Genomic DNA, 23,550 nt, shown 5'->3' on the forward strand with positions numbered 1-23,550 from the left:
AGAATGACCAGTAATTTGTAGAAAGGTCTCTTTGAAAATCTAGGCACAAGATTGAATTTCTCTTCAGCCTTAACATTTAAAGAAAATGATTGGGTTTTATTTAAGTTTCTCAAGGCTCGATTGAGGCAAATGACAGGCAAAAATCCTACGGGCCATCAAAAGTATTATACTAAATTAGCAAAAAGATACTATGGTACTTTTCAAATCTTGAAGCCAATCAATGAGATGGCTTATCAACTCAAGTTGCCCAACCATTGGCTCATACACAATGCTTTTCATGTGAGCCTACTTAAGCCCTACAAAGGAGAGCCACCAAGAGAACCAATAATTGAAGACCCTCCAAAAATCGAAGACCAAGAAGAGGTGCTACAATCTGAAGCTATCCTTCGGCATGAAGACAAGGTACTACGACATGGTAAGATTATTAGACGGTATCTTATTAAGTTCAAAAATTATTCTTTTGAAGATGCTAGATGGATGCAAGGAATACAGCTTAAAGATTGTATGAACCTTGTCAATGCTTACAATGCAACATTAGAGTAATCAAATGTAAATGTTCTTTTAAATGATCAATGTTTCTGTCTTATAAGACTTATTCTCTTTTTATTGTGCACAAATTTAAATAGTATGCATGCTTAGAATCATGTTTGTGATGACGACGTCTCTCAAACACCAAGTAGAATTTGTCACGCTACTTTGGGAAAATGAAATGGACTAAAGAGCAGACATGCTTGCGGCAACTACGTCTCCCAAGCACCAAATGGATTGGTCATCCATCTTGGAATGATGTCATAGGGTAAAAAGGGATCCTCTACCCGCTAAGAAACACCGACTAATGACTGAGGCTTTATCTTTTCTACCTCATAGTTGATGGCGACTATGATTTCAAGAGAGAAGTAATGTCATAAAATCTAATATCTAACCAACCCAAATGATTTTCTTATATAAAAATGATCATTTAATGTGGGAGAATAAACGGGAACAATGGTTAGAATATAGACATTTGCTTATGGATCTATCTCAACATGGGGCCAAAGTTAAAGGGGTCCAAATGAGAGATGGTCTTTCAAAGAGAAATGCTAGCTAATGAAGCTTAAAGACCTTAGGGTTAGCTTCATTAAAGATCTCCAAAGGTTAGTGTTAAAAGTCCTTTGAACTTAGGCAAGCTAGGGCTGTGCTTGAGGTGGGAACCCGGCCCAAGCTTGAGGTGCTTGTCGTGCTTGCTGACCAAGGAAGCTAGGGGCTAGCTTGGGGGGTATACTCTCCCACACACACACACACACACACACTCATTGTGTGAGGTGCAAAGTGCAAGAGCTCCATCTCCTTCTCCGAGCTTGTTGAGAAGTTGAGAGCCTACACCAACACTCTTGGCTATGAAATGCAAATCCAACCAAGAGCCATGCTTCAATGCTTAAGCTTGCTATCTTCTTCATCTTCATTACTATGCTATTATGTATGCTAAGCAAGAAGAGTGATGATAAGTGAGGAACTATTTCTTTCTCCTATGAATGATTCTTCTTCCTCTTCCCTACCCTCATTCCTTGGGCCTATCATGAAGACTCCCCAAATCGATATGATGGGTTGGCCTTACCTTATTCGGCTGGGATGCTCCACCTCATGGAGTAGGGTGTGCGAATTGTAATTTCAAGTTGTAGGTATCTCAACTTTTTTTTTTAAATCTCCTTTACTTCTAGAGGAGGTAACTTCACCATTCCATGAATCATACTTTCCACCTCTTTCAATAAATACCCAACAATATTCACTCTACCAAATACAGTACTATCCAACTCTTTCAATAAATAACCACCGGTAATTTATTCACTCTTACCCTTCTCCCCAACTAAATAGTGCCAACAATGCCAACTGTTATCGTTAGTAGTAGTAGTAATCATGCTTTAAATTTGACGTCTGTTCCTTGGAGAATTACTGACTCTTTGCTTGTTTTTTTTGTTTGGGCTTCATATGACTTTTCACACTGAAAATAAAGCTTCGAAATGCTCTCATAAAAGCTTTTTCTTCTCCATTTTACTTTGAAAATATGCTTTGATATTCTTTCCTAGCTAATTTCAACGTATTCCAGTGATTTAGGTGGAGGAATTTGTAATATACAAGTATGTCTGTATGTAATCAATGCCCATTATCTATACATGTACATCTTTTTCTACTAGAAACACCTAGGTCCCAATAGGTGGGTCACACTCTTTTATCACTCATAATCTACGAGGATCCCTTGGCAATTGAAAAGAGAGAAGGGGGCCAGGGTAGGAGTGGTGACGCTTGGTAGGTCACGAAAGCACAAGGACTTGTCATGCCTGGCAAACAACGATCGTTGAGGCGGGAAAAAAGCACTGTAGAGGCGTGAGCTACCCGACGGATGGTAGGTTGTGATGGGCGAGGGCGATCACTATTATTTTAAAAAGGTTTATCGTTCACAATACGGAGCAAGCAACTCTTGCTGGCGTGGTGGTCAACGTAGATAGCCTAATCTGGGAGCCAACGTTGAAGGCTCGATACGCAGCTGTAGAATTGCAATCCAGTTTAATTCTTAGGCTGGGTTCAGACTGAGCCGGTGGAAGAGAGACGTCTTCGCAAATCTGCCGCCGCCTAGTGTGAACAATGTGGAGGCGGAACAATGAAAAAGCAAAGGGGGCTAAGAGAGGCCATCAAGTCTTCCGAGGGGGGGGGGGGGGGGGGGGGGGGGGGGGGTCGGAAGAAAAATGGAGGGCCCGACGGAAGAGTGCCTCAACTTCAACCAATCAACTTTCGCCATGGAGCATCGACGCCCCTTCGCAGTTTTCTTCCGCTGCCTAGTCTGAACCCACCCTTAGAAGTGGAAATCCGGAGTTAAGATCAGATGGAATCTCTAATAGATTCCTTCTAATTGAGAGGAAGAGCCAAAAATATAGTCAAAGCAAAACAGTAAACTTAGTGCGGAAAATCGTGCGCGCGCGGCGCACACACACAGTGCACACATATACCCGTCTCTCTCCTCTCTCTCTCTCTCTCTCTCTCACACACACACACACACACACACACAGGTCAACCAAGCGCACAGCTGCTAGAATGCTTCGGGCAATAATGACTAGCAGAAGATTCTTTTCAAGTGCTGGCTCTGTTTTCCAGGTGCGTCCACCTCCTTTGAGGTTTTTGCGGAGCTGTTTAAAAGGCGTTTGGAAGCCTCACTTGACATTGTTAGGGATGTGGCACCAATTAGCTGTTTCCTTGCATACGGCACTCTTTGTTTGTGCTACAATATCACCATTTTCTGTCGACTAGCTGAACTCTGTTGCGAAGAAGGATGGAGGGGATTATGGGAAAGGATGGATTCATGAGAAGGAGGTATATGTTGGTGGCTAGTTGGGGAACAAGAGGATAACGAGAACTCAAATAAGCATGAAGTGCCTCCAAATCTATTCGGTCATTGTTGGTTTCTTCCGTTGTCGCTTTGCCAAGAGCAACAATTGTCATATCACAACATGTGCATGGCCTTTGGTAGTTTTTGTTGAGGATCAGACACGGAGGTGGATGTAGAATTTGTTCCCATTCCGCTCTTGATGCTTGGCAGCCATGGTGGTTCATAGGAAGGATCAGTTTGGTTGTGAAGTAGCTATGGTATCACTTCTGGTGAGTGTTCAATGGAAAGATCGAGAAATACCAAAGTTTGCGCGACTTGAACCAACTTCACTACCTCAAGCAAACTAAATAGGAGAGGAAGGACGAGATGGAGAAGCTGATCACTTTTGTGTCTAGCTTACATCACGGCGGAAGCAAGAAAGAGAGAGAGAGAAGAAGAAGAAGAAGAAGCACTGTAACGGGAGGGCACCACGTGCCAATGGAAAAGAGTAGATTGAATAGACTTTTAGCACTTCAAAACAATTGAACTTGAAAGAGATGCAAAACACGAGTCACGGAGTGGTGGAGTTCCACCCCAAGAGAGCACTAGCCCCAAACCTTGGCGCCCCTTTCAATATTTCTTTATATTGCTTCAACTCAGTTCAAGCCGGTACTCCATGCTCTGCACCTCCATGCGGGAGCGTGCGAGAGAATGACCCCATGGCACATATTTAAAGGCCCTAGGCCCATGAAAAGCGGTATACATGAAAAGCTTCAAGCATCTCGCCCCAAAAGCTAACGACCAAAGCTACCAGCGTGTTTCTTGGAAATCCGTACAGTTGCAACTTGCCATGTCATCAACGTAATACACGAGCGTCCGTACAATTGCCACGTCATCAACAATTTACGCAAGTTAATTGTGTATGTGAGGGTTCGTGCTTTATTTTAATGACTTGGGCACTTGGGTCCCCCATCAGACGGGGCCCCATAAGTTGGTGGGAACTTGTTCTAAAAATTAGGTCACGCGGCAAGACTTTGTAAGTTGGTAAAACTTCTTGTGCTGCTTCTTCTCTTAGGTTTAGGCCACTCGGCCGGGATTTGCAAGCTGGCTAGGGTTGGGTCCAGGAAACCCCAATCTTTAGTGGCTTGACACGTCAGCAGTTTGTGACAAGCCCCCTACACGATAGAAAAATAATACTTGTAATAGGACGCCGAGGCAAAAAAATAGTGACATGGACCAGAAAAGGTCGGGCCAGCAAAGGTTGCCTGGCCAAAACTAGATGCTTCTTAGATGCAATGCATGTGGGTGGCCAGCTTAGGTGCACACCAGGCAATACAAGTATGTCATAACCATAGAAGTAGCAGCAGAGTGGTGTAACTATGAACAAGAAGTTGAAGATGTGAGGCTTCGAATTAAGATGTTTGCTGCGCAACAGTAGTCTAGGGAACTCTAGTTACCAAGAAATCTCTAAGTAGATGCCAGTGCAAGGAGTATAAGGAATTGCTGGACTCCGTCGTTGGTAAGTGTATATTGCTCCAAGAAAGATGTTGAAGATGTGAGGCCTCGAATTAAGATGTTTGTTGCGGAACAGTAGTCTGGGGAACTCTAGTTACCAAGAAATTTCTAAGTAGATGCCAGCACAAGGAGTATAAGGAATTGTTGGACTCCGTCGTTGCTAAGTGTATATTGCTCCAAGAAAGATGTTCCAAACCGTATATAAAAACAACTCCTGTCATAGACTCAACGATCGTAAGGAGTGCCGAAAGGCCGACAAATGTCCAATCCTGCCATAGCTCTATGGCCACTCATTGAAGAAAAGAGGAAGCACCGGCAGTCCATCATGGCCACGCAGCCAATCCACAAAAAACTCTAGGGAGGGCAGATGCGGTCAGCAGTTTGTGAAGTCTGCACCGCAAGACTCGATCGTATGTTGCAGGAGTCACCCATGGACTATATGGACCACCACTGGATGGTGTCTTATTGGTAGGTAGAGTGTCTTCCAAGTCAAGGGAGTGCCCGACTAAGCAATCAGCTATGGTCATCCTCTGAGAAGAGGGATGTCAAACCAGGGTGTCTGAGCCGTAGTCATCCTCCGAGACGAGGGGTAAGCGAGATTGTGTGGTCTCAGTTGTGGTCATGCTCATAGAAGAGGACCAAGATGTGTGCGCCAAAATGCCTATATCCCCTGCCTCCAATCCTCTAGCGTCAATTAAAGTGACTATCCTCTTGCCAAGCTAAACATCAGGTTTGTCCAGGTTGAGAATGTTATAAGACTTGAAGGCAAAGGTGACTATCCTCCTGCCAAGCTAAGAGATCACATCTGCCCAGGTCGAGCTATGTGTATCTTGTAAGGTTATTGAGGGTGAGTGTAGACAACTCCGAAGGTAAGAATCCAAATGATTAGGAGAGAAGGAGAGCAATTGTACTGCCGACCAAGCAGTCACAACCTTATGATCCCCGCATCCGGCGAGTAAACTCCCCAAGGAAGTCCAAAGCATTGAAGCCTCACTTCAATCGTGAAATCAATGATTTGTTATGACCGAGAAGAGATCGAGGATCCACTCTGTAAGGCCAAGAGAATTCTCCTCCAAGGCAATGTATGTGTCGTGGCAAGGTCCAATAGAAGTCTCTGTCCACCAACGGTTGATGGTAGCATCTTCTCTGGGAAGTGGATGTTCCCATATGCCGTGAGAACGGCTGTATTTCTTGTAAATTCCATTCGTATGGTATGTACGGATTAAATAAAAGGTCGTATCCCCACTAAAGTCCCAATTGTCGATGTCAAACTGGAATGAATGGTCCCTCGTAGATCATGCGCAAAAGAAATGATCAAGCCGATGTTGAGGATACCACAAGCTGCAGCAATCACCGATGGACCGCGTGAACCACCACCAGATGGTGTCTTGTCAGCGGGTAATTGTAGGAGAGGCGAAGTGGCAAACTTTGAGATTGTTGTCACCCAAAAAAACGCTTGCAAGGGGCTGAAAATGCTGCTATCTAGCAAAAAATATCAGCATGCCTATCCACTCCTTGATTGTACCAGAGTGCTGCAAAGGTCTGAAATGGGTAAAATCTCTGCCTACATAGCCGTTGGAAGGCTGAAACAAAGAAAGAAGAGTGTATAGCTTGAAAGCAATTACTGTATCGCCGTTGTCATTGTCTGACCGATCGTAGATATGGTGTAGACGTATGTCCAAAGGCTAGATTCAATGCCTATCTGCAATTGAAAAATGGTTCCCAATATGATTCCTGATCTGCTAAGGACTGGCCCGTACCTCGTGGGAGGCAGCCTCTTTGGTTGTCAACATGCAGCAGAGAGACAGGGGTTGTTTGACCGAGGAACCTGGAACACCAAAGTCGGTGCAAAGGGAGCTGTTGCCGATGGCGAGGTGCACCCCAAGGGGCGGCTGGTCTGCTCTTGCTAAGAAACACGAGAGAACTGAAATTTAGCTTGCTGTCCCCGTATCCAAGGGAGGCATCTGAAGGGGTAGAGGCCATAGGAAGCGAGTTCAATTGCCACACCCAAACTTCTCTCTGATATGTATCTCCTATTGGAGCTCTTGCACCTTGTTGATGTGGTCCCTTACGAGACGTGCTTTGCATCCTAGGTCCTCAAGTGTACCTCCAAAGCTATTCGCTTCATTCAAAAAACTCGATCATAGAGGAAAGCGAGTTGATTCCGGATCATCTTCGCATCCTGCATTAGCTTGATGTGATTGGTTTTCGATGGTTTTTTGACCGTTGAGACACTTTCAAGATACCACTCCCCAATCACATCCACCCCCCTCTTGAAGTCCTCGGTGTCAAAGCCTCGAAGCTTGTATAAGTCAAAATGGTCGGATGCTAGATAGCATAATTGTTATCAATCAATTGCTGGTTCGTTGGAAAAGTTGGAATGGTAAGGCCCTTGATTGGCTTATTTGCAATTCTGGCGTAAAGCTTCGACCAATTTTCCTAACCATCACTGCTTCTGGTATCATGACACACATCATCCTCAATGGTTGGATCCTTCTTTGATTCCTCACTTGTCTTGTCACGTGACACATCCAACCCTATGTGTCCGTGGACAAGCTACAGCATGACCACGGTTCAGTTCAGTCAAGTCAGTAGAGAATAGGAAGTGATCTGGCACTTTTGTGAGTCTGTTCGCAGACCGTGCATGTCCAGACACTTAGATTAGATGCATATCCTCTGGTTGCACAAAGCATGATCATCAGATTTCCATCAAAACCCATCAGAAACATTTTTACAGTGCATAGACCTATTTTCCCTATTTTTGACATTTTTCACTTATTATTTTTAAGTGACTTTTGTTGGGAACTAGGTAGGGCAATTTGCATAAGATAATATATAAGGAAACCAGAGCTAGCACTTTTTGGCAGAAGAGGCAGCAAGAGTACTTGCTCAACAGACACCTTCTTAGCAAGACCCCACAGACAACAGGCCTAGCGTTTTCTACATTAGCATTGACCTAGCGTTTTGCTTCCAGATCAGCCAGCGTTTTTGCATTGCAGCAGCCTGGCGACAGTACGACCTCAGATCAGCCCTAGCGTTAGTAGTTTCCTCGTAGATAGCAGATCAGCCCTAGCGTTAGCAGGATCCACAACGACAACACAATTGAGTCCTAGCGTTTTTGGAGCAGCAAAACATTCAGTGTTTTGCAATTCCATCGTGACAGATTCAGCCCTAGAACCAGCATTTTCAGTTTGTAGCAGTCCAACACAGCAGAACAAGTCCCAAACCTCGCAGATCTCACCTTCCCACAGCAGATCCTCGCCACACGGTCAGACCAACGCAGCTTGCAGATTCAGCCCGGAAAACGCAAATTTCAGCATTTGCGTTTTCAGCGCGTCGTCGCGTCATCGCCGTCGTCACCGACATAGAGCCAGAATTCAGCAGATAAAGATTTGCAGATTTCAGCCATTAGCATATTCAGATTTCAGCCCGTCTCGTCGTCGTCCTCATCGTCGTCGACATGGTCGGCAAGACCAAGCATTGTAGAGATTTGTGCAATCAATAGTAGACCGCTCTCGTCATAGAGAGTGGGGCCTTCGGAGGAGGGTTTTGACAACATTCTGGTGTCGTATTCTTCTCTCTCTATCTCTCAGTCTCAGCACCGTCATTCACAGTGTTCATCACTTTGTTTGTGTCCATTGCACTCTCTCACTAAAGGAACGGAAGGCTCTCCCTTCCGTAAGTAAAAGGAACCCTTAAGCACAGTTTGGAGCACTCATCTTGAGCAAAGTACAACATTCACTTCCGCTGCACCTTACATTGGTATCAGAGCTTTGGCAGTGTTCTATATCACTTAAGGGAAGAAATACATAATTTGTTTTGCTTGTTACGATCGCGCGTAACCCAAGACCTCTTGGACGTGTCGATTCCTAATCGTGTTTTTGAAGAGTGACAGGAAATCCAAGAAAGAAGGGCTTGTCCAGCCTCCCCTTGTGCCTCTTTTCACTCATTGAGAGCGGACCGTGCAGTTCGCCGCTGCGGCCAATCAACAAAGTAAGACAAGAGAAGGGCGACCAACACATGAAAGAGTTGTGGCGACTTTTTTCTATTGTGCAAGCGCAGTTTGCACAGAATCGGGAAAAGAGACTCTCTTTGTCTCTTCTTCTCCCAAGCACGACCCACATGAATTGCATGATAACGATGAGCATGATGATTTGGATGATAAGGACAAGCATAATGATTTGCACGATGATCAAGATGTGATTTCTCACAAGCATGATGATTTGCATGAAGATGATGTAATTGTTCACAAGGATGATGTGTTCGTGTACTTTCTCTAGTGAAGCTAACCTCGTTGCAGATTCGATCAATCACGAAGTAATGATCTTGGCTCTCGAGTCGAGGTCCAAAGAACCCCCACAGGAAGATTCGACCAATCACGAAAAACCGATCTTGGCTCTCGAGCCTAGGTCCAAAGAACCCCCATAGGAAGTACTAGGTGTACGAATGATTAGTCAGCACGTATTGTTCGATTGTTTCATTCGTGATCGTTTCTTGTATTTTAGTCAGCGTCTTTATGTGATCCCTTTTCATAGGCATGCCATATTGTATGATGAGCACGGATGTATGCGGATTACTTATAAAATGATGAAATGTTTGCATTCAAGGAATTTACATTACATGTCTCTTCCTTGGCATGACACAGTATCCGAAAGAGCACAAGAAGGATTGAGCATCAAGCATAGGCATTTCCATTGTGTTTTGCCACAATTGATTGATTTAGATGAGAAAGTCAAGATTCGTCCCCATTGTTTGCGTGTGTTTGATGAACGGTTTGGCATTCCGTCACTTTGTTCATTTGCATTGCATGCATGGTTTTTTCGAAGGAATAGTATTTTTCCTATCACTTTACATGGAATGGGTATGTTTATGTTTTTGTGTTGGAAGTGGTTTCATGAATTTTCAGTCGCAGAGATTCTTGAAGAAGGTGGACCTACGTCCATAGAAGAAGTGGAAGCATCGAAGGAGACTCAAAAGACTTTGTGTCGCTTTCGGCGCAGCCCAAAGAAGCAAGCGTTGCAGACCTTTATGAAGTTCAAGTATCACATGACCCACGCATCAGAGTGGGCCGGCGAAGAGTCCTTTCCAGGATTCCGGATATTATTGGCGATCTCCCTCGACGCCATACAGTTCGGTACCAGTACCTCACTTTGAAAAGGAGGGGATGTCACATGACACATCCAACCCTATGTGTCCGTGGACAAGCTACAACATGACCAAGGTTTAGTTCAGTTAAGTCAGTCTAGAATAGGAAGTGATCTGGCACTTTTGTGAGTCTGTTCACAGACCATGCATGTCCAGACACTTAGATTAGATGCATATCCTTTGGCTGCACAAAGCATGATTATCAGATTTCCATCAGAACCCATCAGAAGCATTTGTACAAAGCATAGACCTATTTTTCCTATTTTTGACATTTTTCACTTATTATTTTTGAGTGACTTTTGTTGGGAACTAGGTAGGGCAATTTGCATAAGATAATATATAAGGAAACCAGAGCTAGCACTTTCTGGCAGAAGAGGCAGCAAGAGTACTTGCTCAACAGGCACCTTCTCAGCAAGACCCCACAGACAGCAGGCCTAGCGTTTTCTACATCAGCATTGACCTAGCGTTTTGCTTCCAGATCAGCCAACGTTTTTGCATTGCAACAGCCCGGCGATAGTACGACCTCAGATCAGCCCTAGCGTTAGTAGTTTTTCCCGCAGATAGCAGATCAGCCATAGCGTTAGCAGGATCCACAACGACAACAGAATTCAGCCCTAGCGTTTTTGGAGCAGCAGGACATTCAGCGTTTTGCAATTCCATCGCGACAGATTGAGCCCTAGAACTAGCGTTTTCAGTTTCTAGCAGTCAAACACAGCAGAACAAGTCCCGAACTTCGCAGATCTCACCTTCCCGTAGCAGATCCTCGCCGCACGGTCAGATCTAGCGTAGTTTGCAGATTCAGCTTGGAAAACACAGATTTCAGCATCTGCGTTTTCAATGCGTCGTCGTTGCATCGTTGTCGTCACCGACATAGAGTCAGAATTCAGCAGATAAAGATTTACAGATTTCAACCATTAGCATATTCAGATTTGAGCCCGTCTCCTCGTCGTCGACATTGTCGGCAAGTCCAAGCATTGTAGAGATTTGTGCAATCAATAGTAGACCGTTGTCGCCATAGAGAGTGGGGCCTTCAGAGGAGGGTTTTGACAACATTCTGGTGTCGTATTCTTCTCTCTCTATCTCTCAATCTCAGCACCTTCATTCACAGTGTTCATCACTTTGTTTGTGTCCATTCACTCTCTCACTAAAGGCACAGAAGGCTCTCCCTTCCGTAAGTAAAAGGAACCCTTTGAGCACAGTTCGGAGCACTCATCTTGAGCAAAGTTCAACATTCACTTCCGCTGCACCTTACATGTCTCCATTGGATCCGAGGAGTGCTTGGGCATGTGGAAAAGCTAGAACTGGTGGAGATGAAGAGGGTACTCCAAATCAGCCCACAACCTTGAACATATCGTTCATACAACAAGACATTGAATGACCAAGAGTCCTTGCATCCGTAAGTTTTCACCTTTGAGGACTCCTGAGGATTGCTATGATAATGCTACCTGTTTATTTGAATTTAAATTTTCCCCCAAAAATGAAATTTAAAATCTAGCGGGCAAAACCATATCATGTAACATGTCTACGCGAAGAGTTCGATGTGTAGATTACAGATCTATATAATCTCCGCTCAAATTGGAGATCATATTAAGGAAGGCCGAAAATCATAAAGTTGTCCACCCTTTTTTTTGGGGGGGGAAAATTGCATCTTTGACCACTCTTACACCTCTTTATACACCCACCATTCTTGCACACATGGCGTGCATCTATTTGTCAAAATGTTAATCACCTTCATAATCTCGTAGCAAATAAAGAGGCTCTCATAGACCCCATGCTCTTCCCAATGCATTAGCTACATGCTTGCACACACACATACACGTGCATGTGCACACACCGTGCCCTACCCCAGGTTGTGAGCGCAAAACAGCCTCACTCTCACAATTTCCCTGATAATATGTGTCAATTAGTAGCGACAACTCTGATGGTTGTTCTGTCTAGCACTATGATTAGATGCATCTATCAGTAATGACAATTTGATGACTTTTGTGCTCGTTTAGAAACATGTTTGTTGGATTTTCTGCTTTCATATTTCATTCAAGTGACATTGACAATATCAATTTTTATATTTGTAGCAGCGAATTGGCTTCATAGGTCTTGGAAATATGGGTTCTCACATGGCGAGCAATCTTATGAAGGGGGGTTTTCAACTGGTTGTTCATGACATGCAAGTTTGTAAACTTTTAACTTCATTCCTGTTTTATTCGACATTTCAAGTCTGTGCCTTGGAGATTGTACTTTGGTTTCAAATAGCTCATTGATGCATAAGATGTGCAGCGCAGGTCTTGGACCTGCAAGAATGTAGAAAGGCCCAACTTAGTACACCAGTCAAGTTAAGAATACCTGTTAAAAGTTGTAGCGCATCTCATATCTTCTTCCTAGGGGATTTCTAGCAGCTTTAGAAATTCCTGACCACTTTGTGCTAGGACTGCTTGTTCAGCAGATAAGTGATTCATATGATTGTGTAGATGTAGTTCAAGAATGGAATCTGGGCAAGGTTAGTTTTCCATTGCACAATAAAGCATTTTACTTCAAGTTTGGGACTTTCTTCACATATTGGAATTTGGGTCAAGGAGCAGAGGGTTGATAGATTGACAGCGTTTAGTTATTTTCTCCCCATAGTCTTGCCTCTAGGGTTCCACATCAATCAGCTGAAAAACAGGAGCCTGGTACTCGAAGTTTTGTAAGTTCATAGTAGAAACATGTTTAAGAAGTGATTAAGGTTTCTCCAATGGCTTTCTCTTTCTTGCAAAAAGGAAAACACGCTTCAATGTTTCTATGCTTATCCAAACCATAATGCAAAACATAGAAGCTTTTTCTACTGAGTTCACTTTTGTTGATCAGTCTGGCAGATGATATGATGTTTTTTTTTTTCCTGGGTCAGAAATGATGTCAATGTAAGAGCCTTCGCAGAAAAAGGTGCGACTGCTGCCAAATCACCTTCAGAAGTAGCTGAACTGACTGATGCTGTGATTACAATGCTTCCCTCGACTAATTCAGTATCTCTCTCTCTCTCTCTCTCTCTCTCTAGTATTTTTATTTTGTTATGTTGTTATTTTGTTACTCTGACTTTGTATCAGATCCACCACATTGTAACTTTCTGGTCTCATAGGTCACTTTGGCCTTTTGGAGACGTTAACATAACATTTCATTTCATTTCATTTCTCTCTCTCTCTCTCTCTCTCTCTCTCTCTCTCTCTCTCTCTCTCTCTCCCTCCCCCCGCCCCTGCTCCCCCCCCCCTGCCCCCCCCCCCTCCTCGTGCGCAGTCCTTGCACCCCCGCCCCTGCTCTCCTGTTGCCTCTGCACCTGCCCCCCCCCCCGCTCGCGCGCTGACCCTGCACCACCGCCCTCTGCTCGCGCGTTGCCCCTGCACCCACCCCCCGCTCTCGTGCTGCCCCTTGCACCCCCACCCTCTGCTCACGCGCTGCACCCGCACCTGCCCCCCCCCCCCCCCCCCCCCCCCCCCCCCTGCCTGCGATGTCTCTCTCTCTCTCTCTATCGCGCGGAGTCTATCGCGGGGTCTCTTTCTCTCCCTGTCGCGTTGTTTATTATTATTATATTTTTTTTTCACGTACTAACTTTTTAAACCCCCACACCCCCCCATTTTTTAAGTCTATCGCTTCTTCATTTTAAGTCTTTTTTAAGTCCTTTTAAGTCTATCGTCTCTCTCTCTCTCTCTCTCTCTCTCTCTCTCTCTCTCTCTCTCTCTCTCTCTCTCTCCCTCCCCTACCCCACGCGCTGTTCCCCCCCCGCCGCCCCTCCCCGGTCCCCCCCCCCCCCCCTCTCTCTCTCTCTCTCTCTCTCTCGCCCGCACCCTATCACGTTTTTTCCATTTTCTCTCTCTCTCTCTCTCTCTCTCTCTAGAGACAGATATGCTAGATTGGCCCTTGAGTCTTCCAGACAGTTAGCTCTACAGGGGGACACTTCATGCTGGTATGCACAGATGACTTCATGGTTTCAGACGCATGGCTTCACCATGGACAGGTTGCCCCCTTTCCAGTATTCTCTTCAGGCACCCTCGCTGTCTCTTACACGGGTGGAGATCACTAGACTCATTCGTCAGGACCTGATCCAGCTCGACACCAGGAGGACATGGATAGAGCCGCCTCAGGAGTTGAGCACAAAGATGGCTTTCTATAGAGAGCATCTTCTCCACCTCACAGGAGATGGGTTTGTGATTCGACCCAGCTACATGGACACACATATGTCTCATGGTTTGCGTTGTGCCATTGGTCAGATACGCACATCCTCACATCAGCTCGAGATTGAGACTGGTAGATTCAGAGGGATACCAGCAGACAGCAGGATATGCCGATTATGCCAGAGAGAGCCAGAGACAGAGTTGCACTACATATGTCATTGCACAGTGTTCTATGAGATACGGGGGCGTTTCCACTGCTTATTCAGAGAGGGTTTTGGTCCTCTATCTAGGGTCATGAGTTATGAGGATCAGAGATGTCTTGGACTATATCTACTTGAGTTACACAGGTATAGAGACACTTTACTGGGGAGAGCTAGAGAGAGGCAGTCCCAGAGACACATTACAGATTTCTTTTCACTAGATATGGGACAGCCAGAGGAGCAGCCACCACTGCAGAGCTCGTCCCACACTCATTCGACCACTACTGGCACTCTCATCGACCGAGCATTGGAGCTACAGAGATACAGACGACCGCGACTGAGGAGAGGAGCTACACAGCATCGACGGAGACTACAACAGAAGATTCGAGCCATACTCTCTCGACATCCAGAGTGCAGATGAGGATGGATCCTCACCATTTCTTCCATCTTTGTTTCACACACTGTTACATCCAGTTTACCGGGTACCTATTGTATCAGCTGCTACACCCACGTAGTTTTAGATTGTAGTAGTAGTAGTAGTATTTTGTTCCACTTCTAGTTCTTTTCTAGTTCTTTTGTACCCAGACATGGTATTAGATTCACTATTTTGTAACTGATTGGTCTCATAGGTCATTTTGGCCTTTTGAAGACGTTAATATAACATTTCATTTCATTTCATTTCATTTCTCTCTCTCTCTCTCTCTCTCCCCCCTCCCCACCCCCCCCCCCCCCCCCCCCCCCCCCCCCCCCCCTCTTGAACCCCGCCTTGCCCCCTCCCCAACTCTCTCTACCATACCTTAACACCCCCCCCCCCCCCCCCCCCCCCCCCCCCCCCCGCCCGGGCCCCTACCGCCTCACGCTCCACCACCCGCTGCGCCCGTCGCTAATGTGGGTGCACACGCACACCTAGTGACCCCCCTTGCGGACGACCCCTCCACTCGCTCAGTTGCCGCACCCGCTGCTAGGGGGGGTGCACGCGTCATCTAACTCCCTTGCAGACGGCGATCAAGCATGAGGAAGATGAACGATAAAGCCGACCCCCTGGAGGATGCCATTCAAAAAAGCAAAGAGGAAATGACGGAGACCGTTACCAAGTTGAACCGCAATCTCTGGGGCACAATAAACATACTCGAAGGACGCGTGCTGATCCAAGAGAGCAAGATAAGCACGTTGGAAGACTGAGTGACGGCCCAAGAGGAAGAGATCGCGTCACTCAAGAAAGATCTCGTCGAAGCACGATCAAGAAACGCACTGGAGGAGGGCGAACTGCAACCCTCAGTAATCGACGAAATCAACACGATCAAGGAACAAGTACGGGCCATCAAAGAGGGAGAAGAGCAACACAAACTTCAAAGAAATGACGACTTCTTGGGTGGATGTTCTTACCAAAACTCAACAGTAGGCGGACGAAGCCGAGCAATGGATCAAGGTGGCCAAGAAAGGAAAAGGCAAGGAGATAACGCCCACGTCCACACCCAACAACATCATCAATCAGACACTAGAGGAGGAGCAGAGGAGAAGGGTGCGCACTTTACATGTGAGAATTTGCGGTCTTAAAGACAAAGGCAATGTGGACGAAGAAGTAAAAGAACTCACAACCTTGATGGGGATTCCTGAGCCGACGCACACAAGGGCATGGAGAGTGGGCAACATAAAGAAAAATGGAATCAGTGGAGAAACCTCAAAAGAAAGAGCACTCATCCTCCGTTTTCCCTCCATGGAAGCAAAGAAGTCATTCCTGAAGAAAAGACCAACTCTCAAAGAGAGTGGCATCTTTCTCGGGGATGATCTCACCCTCTCGCAGATTGCTCATATGCAGGAAGTAATGCCGGAGATTAGAGCGGCAAGGGGAAAAGGCAAGATCGCTTTTTGCCGAGACGGGAAAGTGGTGATACTAGAGCGACGCTCCACATGACGGTGCGAGACTTATGGGACCACACTCAAAGTAGCTGCCTGGAACTGCAATGGATCTATGCGTCTTGATGTGGGGGACTTTTGAGGATAGCTTTACTGGAAGAGACATCATCTTTTACTCTGAGACACACCACGCCCCTGGGCAATCCATGCCTCACATCAGCGGATACAGGTGGGAGACAGCCTATAGATAGGAGACACGCTCAGAGCACAGAGGGAGGGGCTCGGGAGGAGTGGCAGTGTTATTTAGAGAGGATCTGCAGCCACTGATACATATAGCCTGCAGGGACGAGCAGGTTAGGTACATGTGGGTGAGACTGAAAGCAGAGACATGCAGATACCTCTATGTAGCTATTTGCTACTTTCCCCCGAGTACATCAGTTTATGCATCACCAAGAGGACAGTCCCCTTTCTCTATTTTGGATGATGACATATGGGAGTTCTCTAGGGACGGTGACATTATCATCCTAGGGGACTTCAATGCTAGGACTGCCCATCACCAGGCAGTGTTTTATGATACTTCAAAGGAGATGCTAAGAGAACTAGATGTTGAAGAGACGGGCCTTTCCAGAATATCACACGATATGGAATATACTGAGTATGGGCGACACCTGATAGACATGGGCACTGCACATGGATTGGCCATCTTGAACGGCCTACAGAGATTTCCTGCAACGGGAGGATTTACATGCTTCCCACACAGACATGGAGCCAGCACAGTGGACTATGTCATGGCACAGCCGAATCTCATCTCCAGTATCCAGGATCTCACAGTTGGGCCCAGACCGGTCGGGGTGGCAATGGATCATGCTCTGGTGTCAATGACCATCTCCTTCCAGTTCAGTGTGGCACACAGGCCACGAGTAGTAGCTCCTACTCGCTACACATTCACACGGGAGACGGATTCTGTATACATGGACGGAATCTACAAACGCCTATGCACTGAGGACCCGGGGCGACCTCTGGAGGAGCTAACTACTATACTGACACAGGCACTACATGAGGCAGCAGCAGAAGCCTACCCACACACCCAACCTGAGCAGAGCCGCCGATCGGGGAGCATGCCTCAGAACAGCTGATATGACGAGGAGTGCCGCCAGACTAGAGCCAGACTCCAGAGGGAGGTGCTGTTGGGGGACGTCACTCACAGACAGTCACAAATTGACTTCCGACGCTTGGTGCGGCGAAAGAAGAGGGCTTTTTTGGCTCGACTCGAGCAGGATCTATATCAACTATTCTTGAGTCAGGACTCGCGTGAGGCGTGGCGGCTCTTTCATGAGCAGTCCCCCCCCCTCCCCCCCCGGCTATTTCCTCCACAGAGACATGGGGTCAGTACGCATCATCTTTGTACACAGTACCTAGACAGCCGCCCCTCCCCAACCCCCCCGATCCATGCCCACATGCATGTGGCTTTTTCACCGTTGAGATGGTGAAGAAAGCTATTGACAGGATGAAGACTAGGAGAGCATATGATCATGATGGCCTAGTCGCAGAGCATTTCATGCATGCCAAAGACCTACTAGCAGAGCTCCTAGCAGTTATGTTTAACCGGGCCATGTGTGAGGGCCTACCGGACACTTGGAGCCTATCTACGATCGTACCTATCTTCAAAACAGGAGACCCCATGGAGCCTGGGAATTATCGCACTATTATGATTGGGCACACACTGGCACGGTTGTATGCATCCATTCTTGAGCAACAGCTGAGTAGATGGGCAGAGAGGGAAGGAATACGTGCAACTGGGCAGGCAGGATTCAGGAGAGGCTTCTCCACTCTTGACCATATCCTAACACTCAGGGCCATCATCGAGGAAGGCAGATCTCATAGGAGACGGATTTATTGTAGCTTTGTGGACTTCCGCAAAGCTTTCGACACGGTACCCAGAGCTAGATTGATGCGCAGACTACAGGAAATGGGAGTACCCACATAACTCATTTGGGGAATCATGGCATTGTACAGATCAGTAGTAGGGCATGTACGCACCCCGGAGGGACTTTCTACACCGGTTCACTCCACTATTGGGGTGAAGCAGGGCTGCCCGCTCTCTCCTACCCTCTTCGGTATGTATGTGGATGAGGTTTCTGATTACATTGACAGCGATGGGGATAAAGGTGCTCAGTTGGCAGGGACATGGATTCCACTTTTGTTATATGCTGATGACATAGTGTTGATCTCCGAATCCCCAAAGGGAATGCAACGTCAATTGGATGCTTTGCACACGTTTACACACGAAAGTGGTTTGTCTGTCAACCTGGGTAAAACCAAGGTTATGGTGTTTAACACCACCCCACAGTGGATCAGGAGGTCAGCACCTACATTCACATACGGCCAGGAGACTGTGGAGTACACAGACGCTTACACTTACCTTGGAGTGGTTTTTAGCGGACCTACATTCTCACTCAGAAGAGCAGCAGAGACCAGACTTACTAGAGCCCACGCAGCATTGGGTAGATTGGAGAGGATGTGTTCGCAGGTTCAGTTTTAGGAGCCCCGGATGAAGCTCTGGCTCTTTGACACCTTGGTGGCTTCAGCACTGCTCTATGGAACAGAGATATGGGGACCTTCACTGGATCACCACGGGAGGCCGGGTCGCTCAGACGGATGGGGGAACATGGAGAAACCTCTCGTCTCTATGATCTCGCGGCTCATTAGAGCCAAGGCATCAGTACCACGTGCCATTATCCGAGCAGAGCTAGCGGCCCCCCCACTTGTGGTGGAGGCGCTCACTAGATCGGTCTCCTTCATAAACCGCACATGGGAACTTCCTAGAGACAGATATGCTCGCATAGCACTTGAATCCTCTCGACAGTTAGCCATACAAGGAGATACAACATGCTGGTATGGGGAGATGACATCATGGTTTCGAGCACATGGGTTCAGCATAGACAGGCTGCCACCATTCCATTACTCACTGGATGCACCACCTCTCACTCTTACACAATCAGAGATCACCAAGCTCATCCGCCAAGACCTAACCCAGCTGGACACTAGGAGGACATGGATACAACCAGCATAGGAGTTGGGCACGAAGATGGCTTTCTACAGAGACCACCTTCTCCAGCTTACGGAAGATGGTTTTGTGGCGAGACCCAGATACATGGATACCCAGGTCCCACTTGTCTCATGGGATACGATGTGCTATTGGCCAGTTACACACATCTTCTCACCAGTTGCGGATTGAGACTGGGAGGTACAGCGGAGTACCAGCAGAGGACAGGACATGCCCCTTGTGTAACACAGAACCTGAGACAGAGCTACACTATACATGCCGCTGCCCCGTCTACTACGAGATACGAGGTCGCTTCCACTGCCTGTTCAGAGAGGGTTTTGGACCACTCTCAAGAGTCATGGGATACGAAGATCAGAGATGTCTGGGTTTGTTCTTACTCGAGCTGCGCAGACACAGAGATAGCCTGATGAATGGCGAGGCTAGCCAGTCTCAAAGATGGATCACAGACTTCTTCAAAGCAGACACGGGACGGCCACAAGAGCCACTCCCACAACAGAGCTCCCCCTCGTCTCACACGAGAGGCACACTGATTGACCGAGCGATTGAACTAGGGAAATCCAGGCGCCCACGACTGTGAAGAACTACACAACATCGACGGGTTCTACGACAAAAAATTCGGAGCACACTGGCCAGGCATGCACGACGCCCGGTCAGACTACTAACCATGGAGGAAATTGATGAGATTCGCCAACGACCGATGCTAGATCTCTTGTGATTCAGCCATCCCAACAAGCCACCCAAATTTCCCGCTTAGTCTTATGCTTGGCTCATATTGACCAACTTAGGCCCCCATAGTAGATATCTTTGTTTTGTACTGTTATTAGGCTATTTTGTTACTCTGACTTTGTATCAGATCCACCACTTTGTAACTTTCGGGTCTCATAGGTCATTATGGCCTTTTGAAGACGTTAATATAACATTTCATTTCATTTCATTTCATTTCTCTCTCTCTCTCTCTCTGATGCTTAGTTTCATGGTAGTAGCCATTTAGTCTTTATCTAATTTCACTTCATTTTATTTTCTACCCTGACATCGTATCAGATTCATCAGGATTGTACCAGTTTGGTCTCATAGGTCATTTTGGCCTTTTGAAGACGTTTAATGTAACATTTCATTTCATATATCCCCCCCCCCCCCCCCCCCCCCCCCCGCCCCACGGCCCCATTTGCCTTTGGCTTAGGCTACTTTCGAATCTATTTCAATTGGCTGACCCACTGGCTACCCGTCTAGACCAGTGGGCTGACCCACTGGCTAGTGTACAGCTGCGAAGATGAGTGGTGGTCAGTTGGTCATCATGGCTGTGTCATCCATCATAGACCACTAATCTTATCGGAGGAGATATTTTTCTCACAGATCTTTGTCATTGTATATATGTGGTAGCTAGCTTTAGTGGATTATTGGTTATATCGAGTCCAGCTGTCGAGTCTAGCTCTGTGCACAACACTAGCACATGCCCATGCACTACTGAGCGTGTGCACCCCCTCTGTATCCAACTAATCAGGAGCTGTGAGCACTGCCTAACAGTCACATGTATACACTGAGAGTACAGTAGTACAAAAGTCATGGAGTCTACAGTGGTTCACATTTCAGTTTAGGCTATTGTTTTTCGAGTTCATGTTGTCATTTTGCATTTTCTATTCAGTTCAGTTCAGTTGTTATTTCACTCAGCCATTTTGATTCAGTTGTCATATTTGTTGTTATACCATGTTATGTCTTAGTGAGGTTTCATGCACAATGCACTCAAAGACGTCTACCAAAGACCACATAGCATGTGTCACAGAAATGGAAGCGAGCACTTGAACAACTTTCGAGCTATTCAATTACACTATTTAAAATCCACTCAGGATACTAAAGGTAATTCAAGAGACATGACACTTGGACCAGAAGATGGCTTGGTCCCTCCCCTTCTGGAGATTTTCTATTAATCTATCAACTGATTGTTACAAACACATGAACCGGAGTAGCTTGCACTGTTCTCCATCGCGGAACTATTCTGATGCAAGAAATGCATGCTATTTGATAGCATAGTGGCTGAAATTTTATGTACTTGTAGCTGGAAACGGCTATCACTATCTTGTTCTGTATTCCTTTGTGCGAGAGTGATCACTTATGTTGTCTACTTGCTTACGGGGTGCCGAAGCGAGGTTGTCGTTGCTGAAATTCAGTGTCAGGAACTAGTTAGAGAGCTGAACAACTGTCTGGACAGCCCACAAAGCACTTGACTGAGTGTGGCTATCCACGAAGGGACGCACACAAGCATCTGTTGGTTGCCCTCCACCTCCGAGTGCGCTTCTTAGCCTTTGCACTTCCTCCAAGAGGACGGGAGCAACCACTTTCTTGGATGGCCACAATAAAAATACTAAATCATGATTTTTTGAACAAAATTGGGGACACCATCTTATTCATGTGTTTGTTCTAACGCGTTATGCATCCGGCTACTCTTTTACTTACCGTACTATCCGGACACTGATAAATTTTCAAGATTGCATCAGAAAACTTACTCATCTTCTAAATTATTAATTGTTACCAAGAAACTCATAATTTAGTTTTGTATGCACAAAAATCATTTTTATTCATTTATAGTATGAGCTAAAAATATCAAATCCGTATGGCTTAAACATTTGTCCTCAAGTTTAGGGGTTCATGATGATTGTGCAAGATGTCTGGATAATCTTTCAATTCTGATTCTATTATCCATTGAGCATCTAGAGAGAAGTTTTTATTGAACTTAACTGAGTACTTAACGATGAATCATTCCATATTTAAATTGTCGCTCCTAACGATGTATAATTTGTTTTGGAAGAAGAATCTCTTTAGTTTCGTCTACTTTAGGAGGGCCTTTACTGATTGGTTCTACACGAGACTTGCCAACAAAAGGCCATAGCAGATTCATATGAAAAGCATTATGGATTTTCCAAGTCTGTGGACGATCTTTTTGAAATGTGACTTCATTAATGTGATCTCTAATTTTAAATGGACCATAATATTTGCTGGAAAGTTTTACAATCTTCCCTTTTTGATTGGCCTGCTTCTTAAGTTTAGCTTTGTCAAAATTTAGAAGAACAAATTGTCCTTCAACTAGTTTGAGTTCTCAAGGATGTTTATTTGCTGCTTTCTTATGCTTCTCTTGAGATCTAATGATGGCACGTTTTACCTGAGTGTAAGCGGTATCTAGATCTCGAACAAATTCATCAGCTACAAATATCTATCTTATCCTTGGTGAGAAGGATTGGGGGAAGATGTGGTTTGCCATAAATAACCTCAAAAGGAGCTTTTCCCGTAAAGGAATGTAGACTTTTATTATAGGCAAATTTTGCTAGAGGTAAAAACTTCTCCCATGAAACATAGCGCTTCAAGATGTTTAGGATTGTAGATTTAGTGAATTCGCTTTGTCCATCGGTCTGAGCCTTGAGGATGATAAGCTGAGGAAAAATTCTGCTTAGCTCCTAAATTAGTAAAAAGTGTTCTTAAAAAATTACTAGTCATTGGCTAATCGCGATCATTATGATCGTTTTGGGCATTCCATGGTATCTGAAAATCTGTGTCACAAAGATCTTTGCCATGTGATCAGCTTTGATGGTTTGGAATAGTTGAACTCCTCACCTCATGACCTATGAAATGGGTTTGCTTACTAAATTCGTCAATAATAGTCTAGATTGCATCGTTTCCATTCGGAGTTCGTGGCAAATTTATTATAAAGTCCATGGCAATACTTTCCCAGTGTACTTAGGGTACCGGTGGGAGTTGAAGCAAGCCAAGAGTTTTATGCAATCATACTTAGCTTTCTGGCATGCTACACAAATTCTAACGTATTTATCTATGTCAGCCCATAGTGTTGGCTAGTAGACATATCTTTCTAATGTCTGTGTTGTGGACATTATATCGCTATGTCCCTCGTAAGGAGAAGCATGTGCTTCATCCATCACTTTTGTTCCAAGTGGATGTGCCACACAAAGAGCTTGATCAAAATAAAGTTACCAATCCTTGATAGAGTAAGGAAAAATTTCATTACCAGTTTGTAATCATTGCCATTTTTTTACCAAAGTTGGAATCGTCAAGAATTAGGATACATCTTAGTGAGAGATTCTATCACGTGACGGGCACCATGTGCCAATGGAAAAGAACAGACTGAACACTTTTAAGCACTCTCAAATAACAACTAAACTGAAAGAGATAGACGACACACGAGACGGGGAGTGGCGGAGTTCCACCCCGAGAGCGCACTGGCCCCAAACCTTGGCGCCCCTTTCTGTATTTCTTTATATTTCTTGAACTCAACACAATGCCAGT

At 45.7% G+C, this 23,550-nt stretch overlaps 1 protein-coding gene across 2 annotated transcripts in view; it reads left to right on the forward strand.

The window, feature by feature from the left end:
• Nucleotides 1–2,917: 2,917 nt before the first annotated feature.
• Nucleotides 2,918–23,550, forward strand: part of LOC147421017 (6-phosphogluconate dehydrogenase family protein) — a 62,104-nt gene continuing 41,471 nt past the window's right edge. Inside the window, exons 1-3 of one of the 2 annotated variants that reach the window (XM_086504980.1) lie at nt 2,918–3,126; nt 12,070–12,161; nt 12,879–12,993. In XM_086504980.1, coding sequence (XP_086361106.1) covers nt 3,067–3,126; nt 12,070–12,161; nt 12,879–12,993 — 267 coding nt within the window. In that variant the 5' untranslated portion in view covers nt 2,918–3,066. The remainder of the gene's footprint in view (nt 3,127–12,069; nt 12,162–12,878; nt 12,994–23,550) is intronic. The other variant, XM_086504981.1, reaches the window with a different exon arrangement.

The sequence above is a fragment of the Adiantum capillus-veneris genome, chromosome 28, assembly GCF_014529385.1.
Source record: "Adiantum capillus-veneris isolate H3 chromosome 28, ASM1452938v2, whole genome shotgun sequence".
NCBI lineage: Eukaryota > Viridiplantae > Streptophyta > Polypodiopsida > Polypodiales > Pteridaceae > Adiantum > Adiantum capillus-veneris.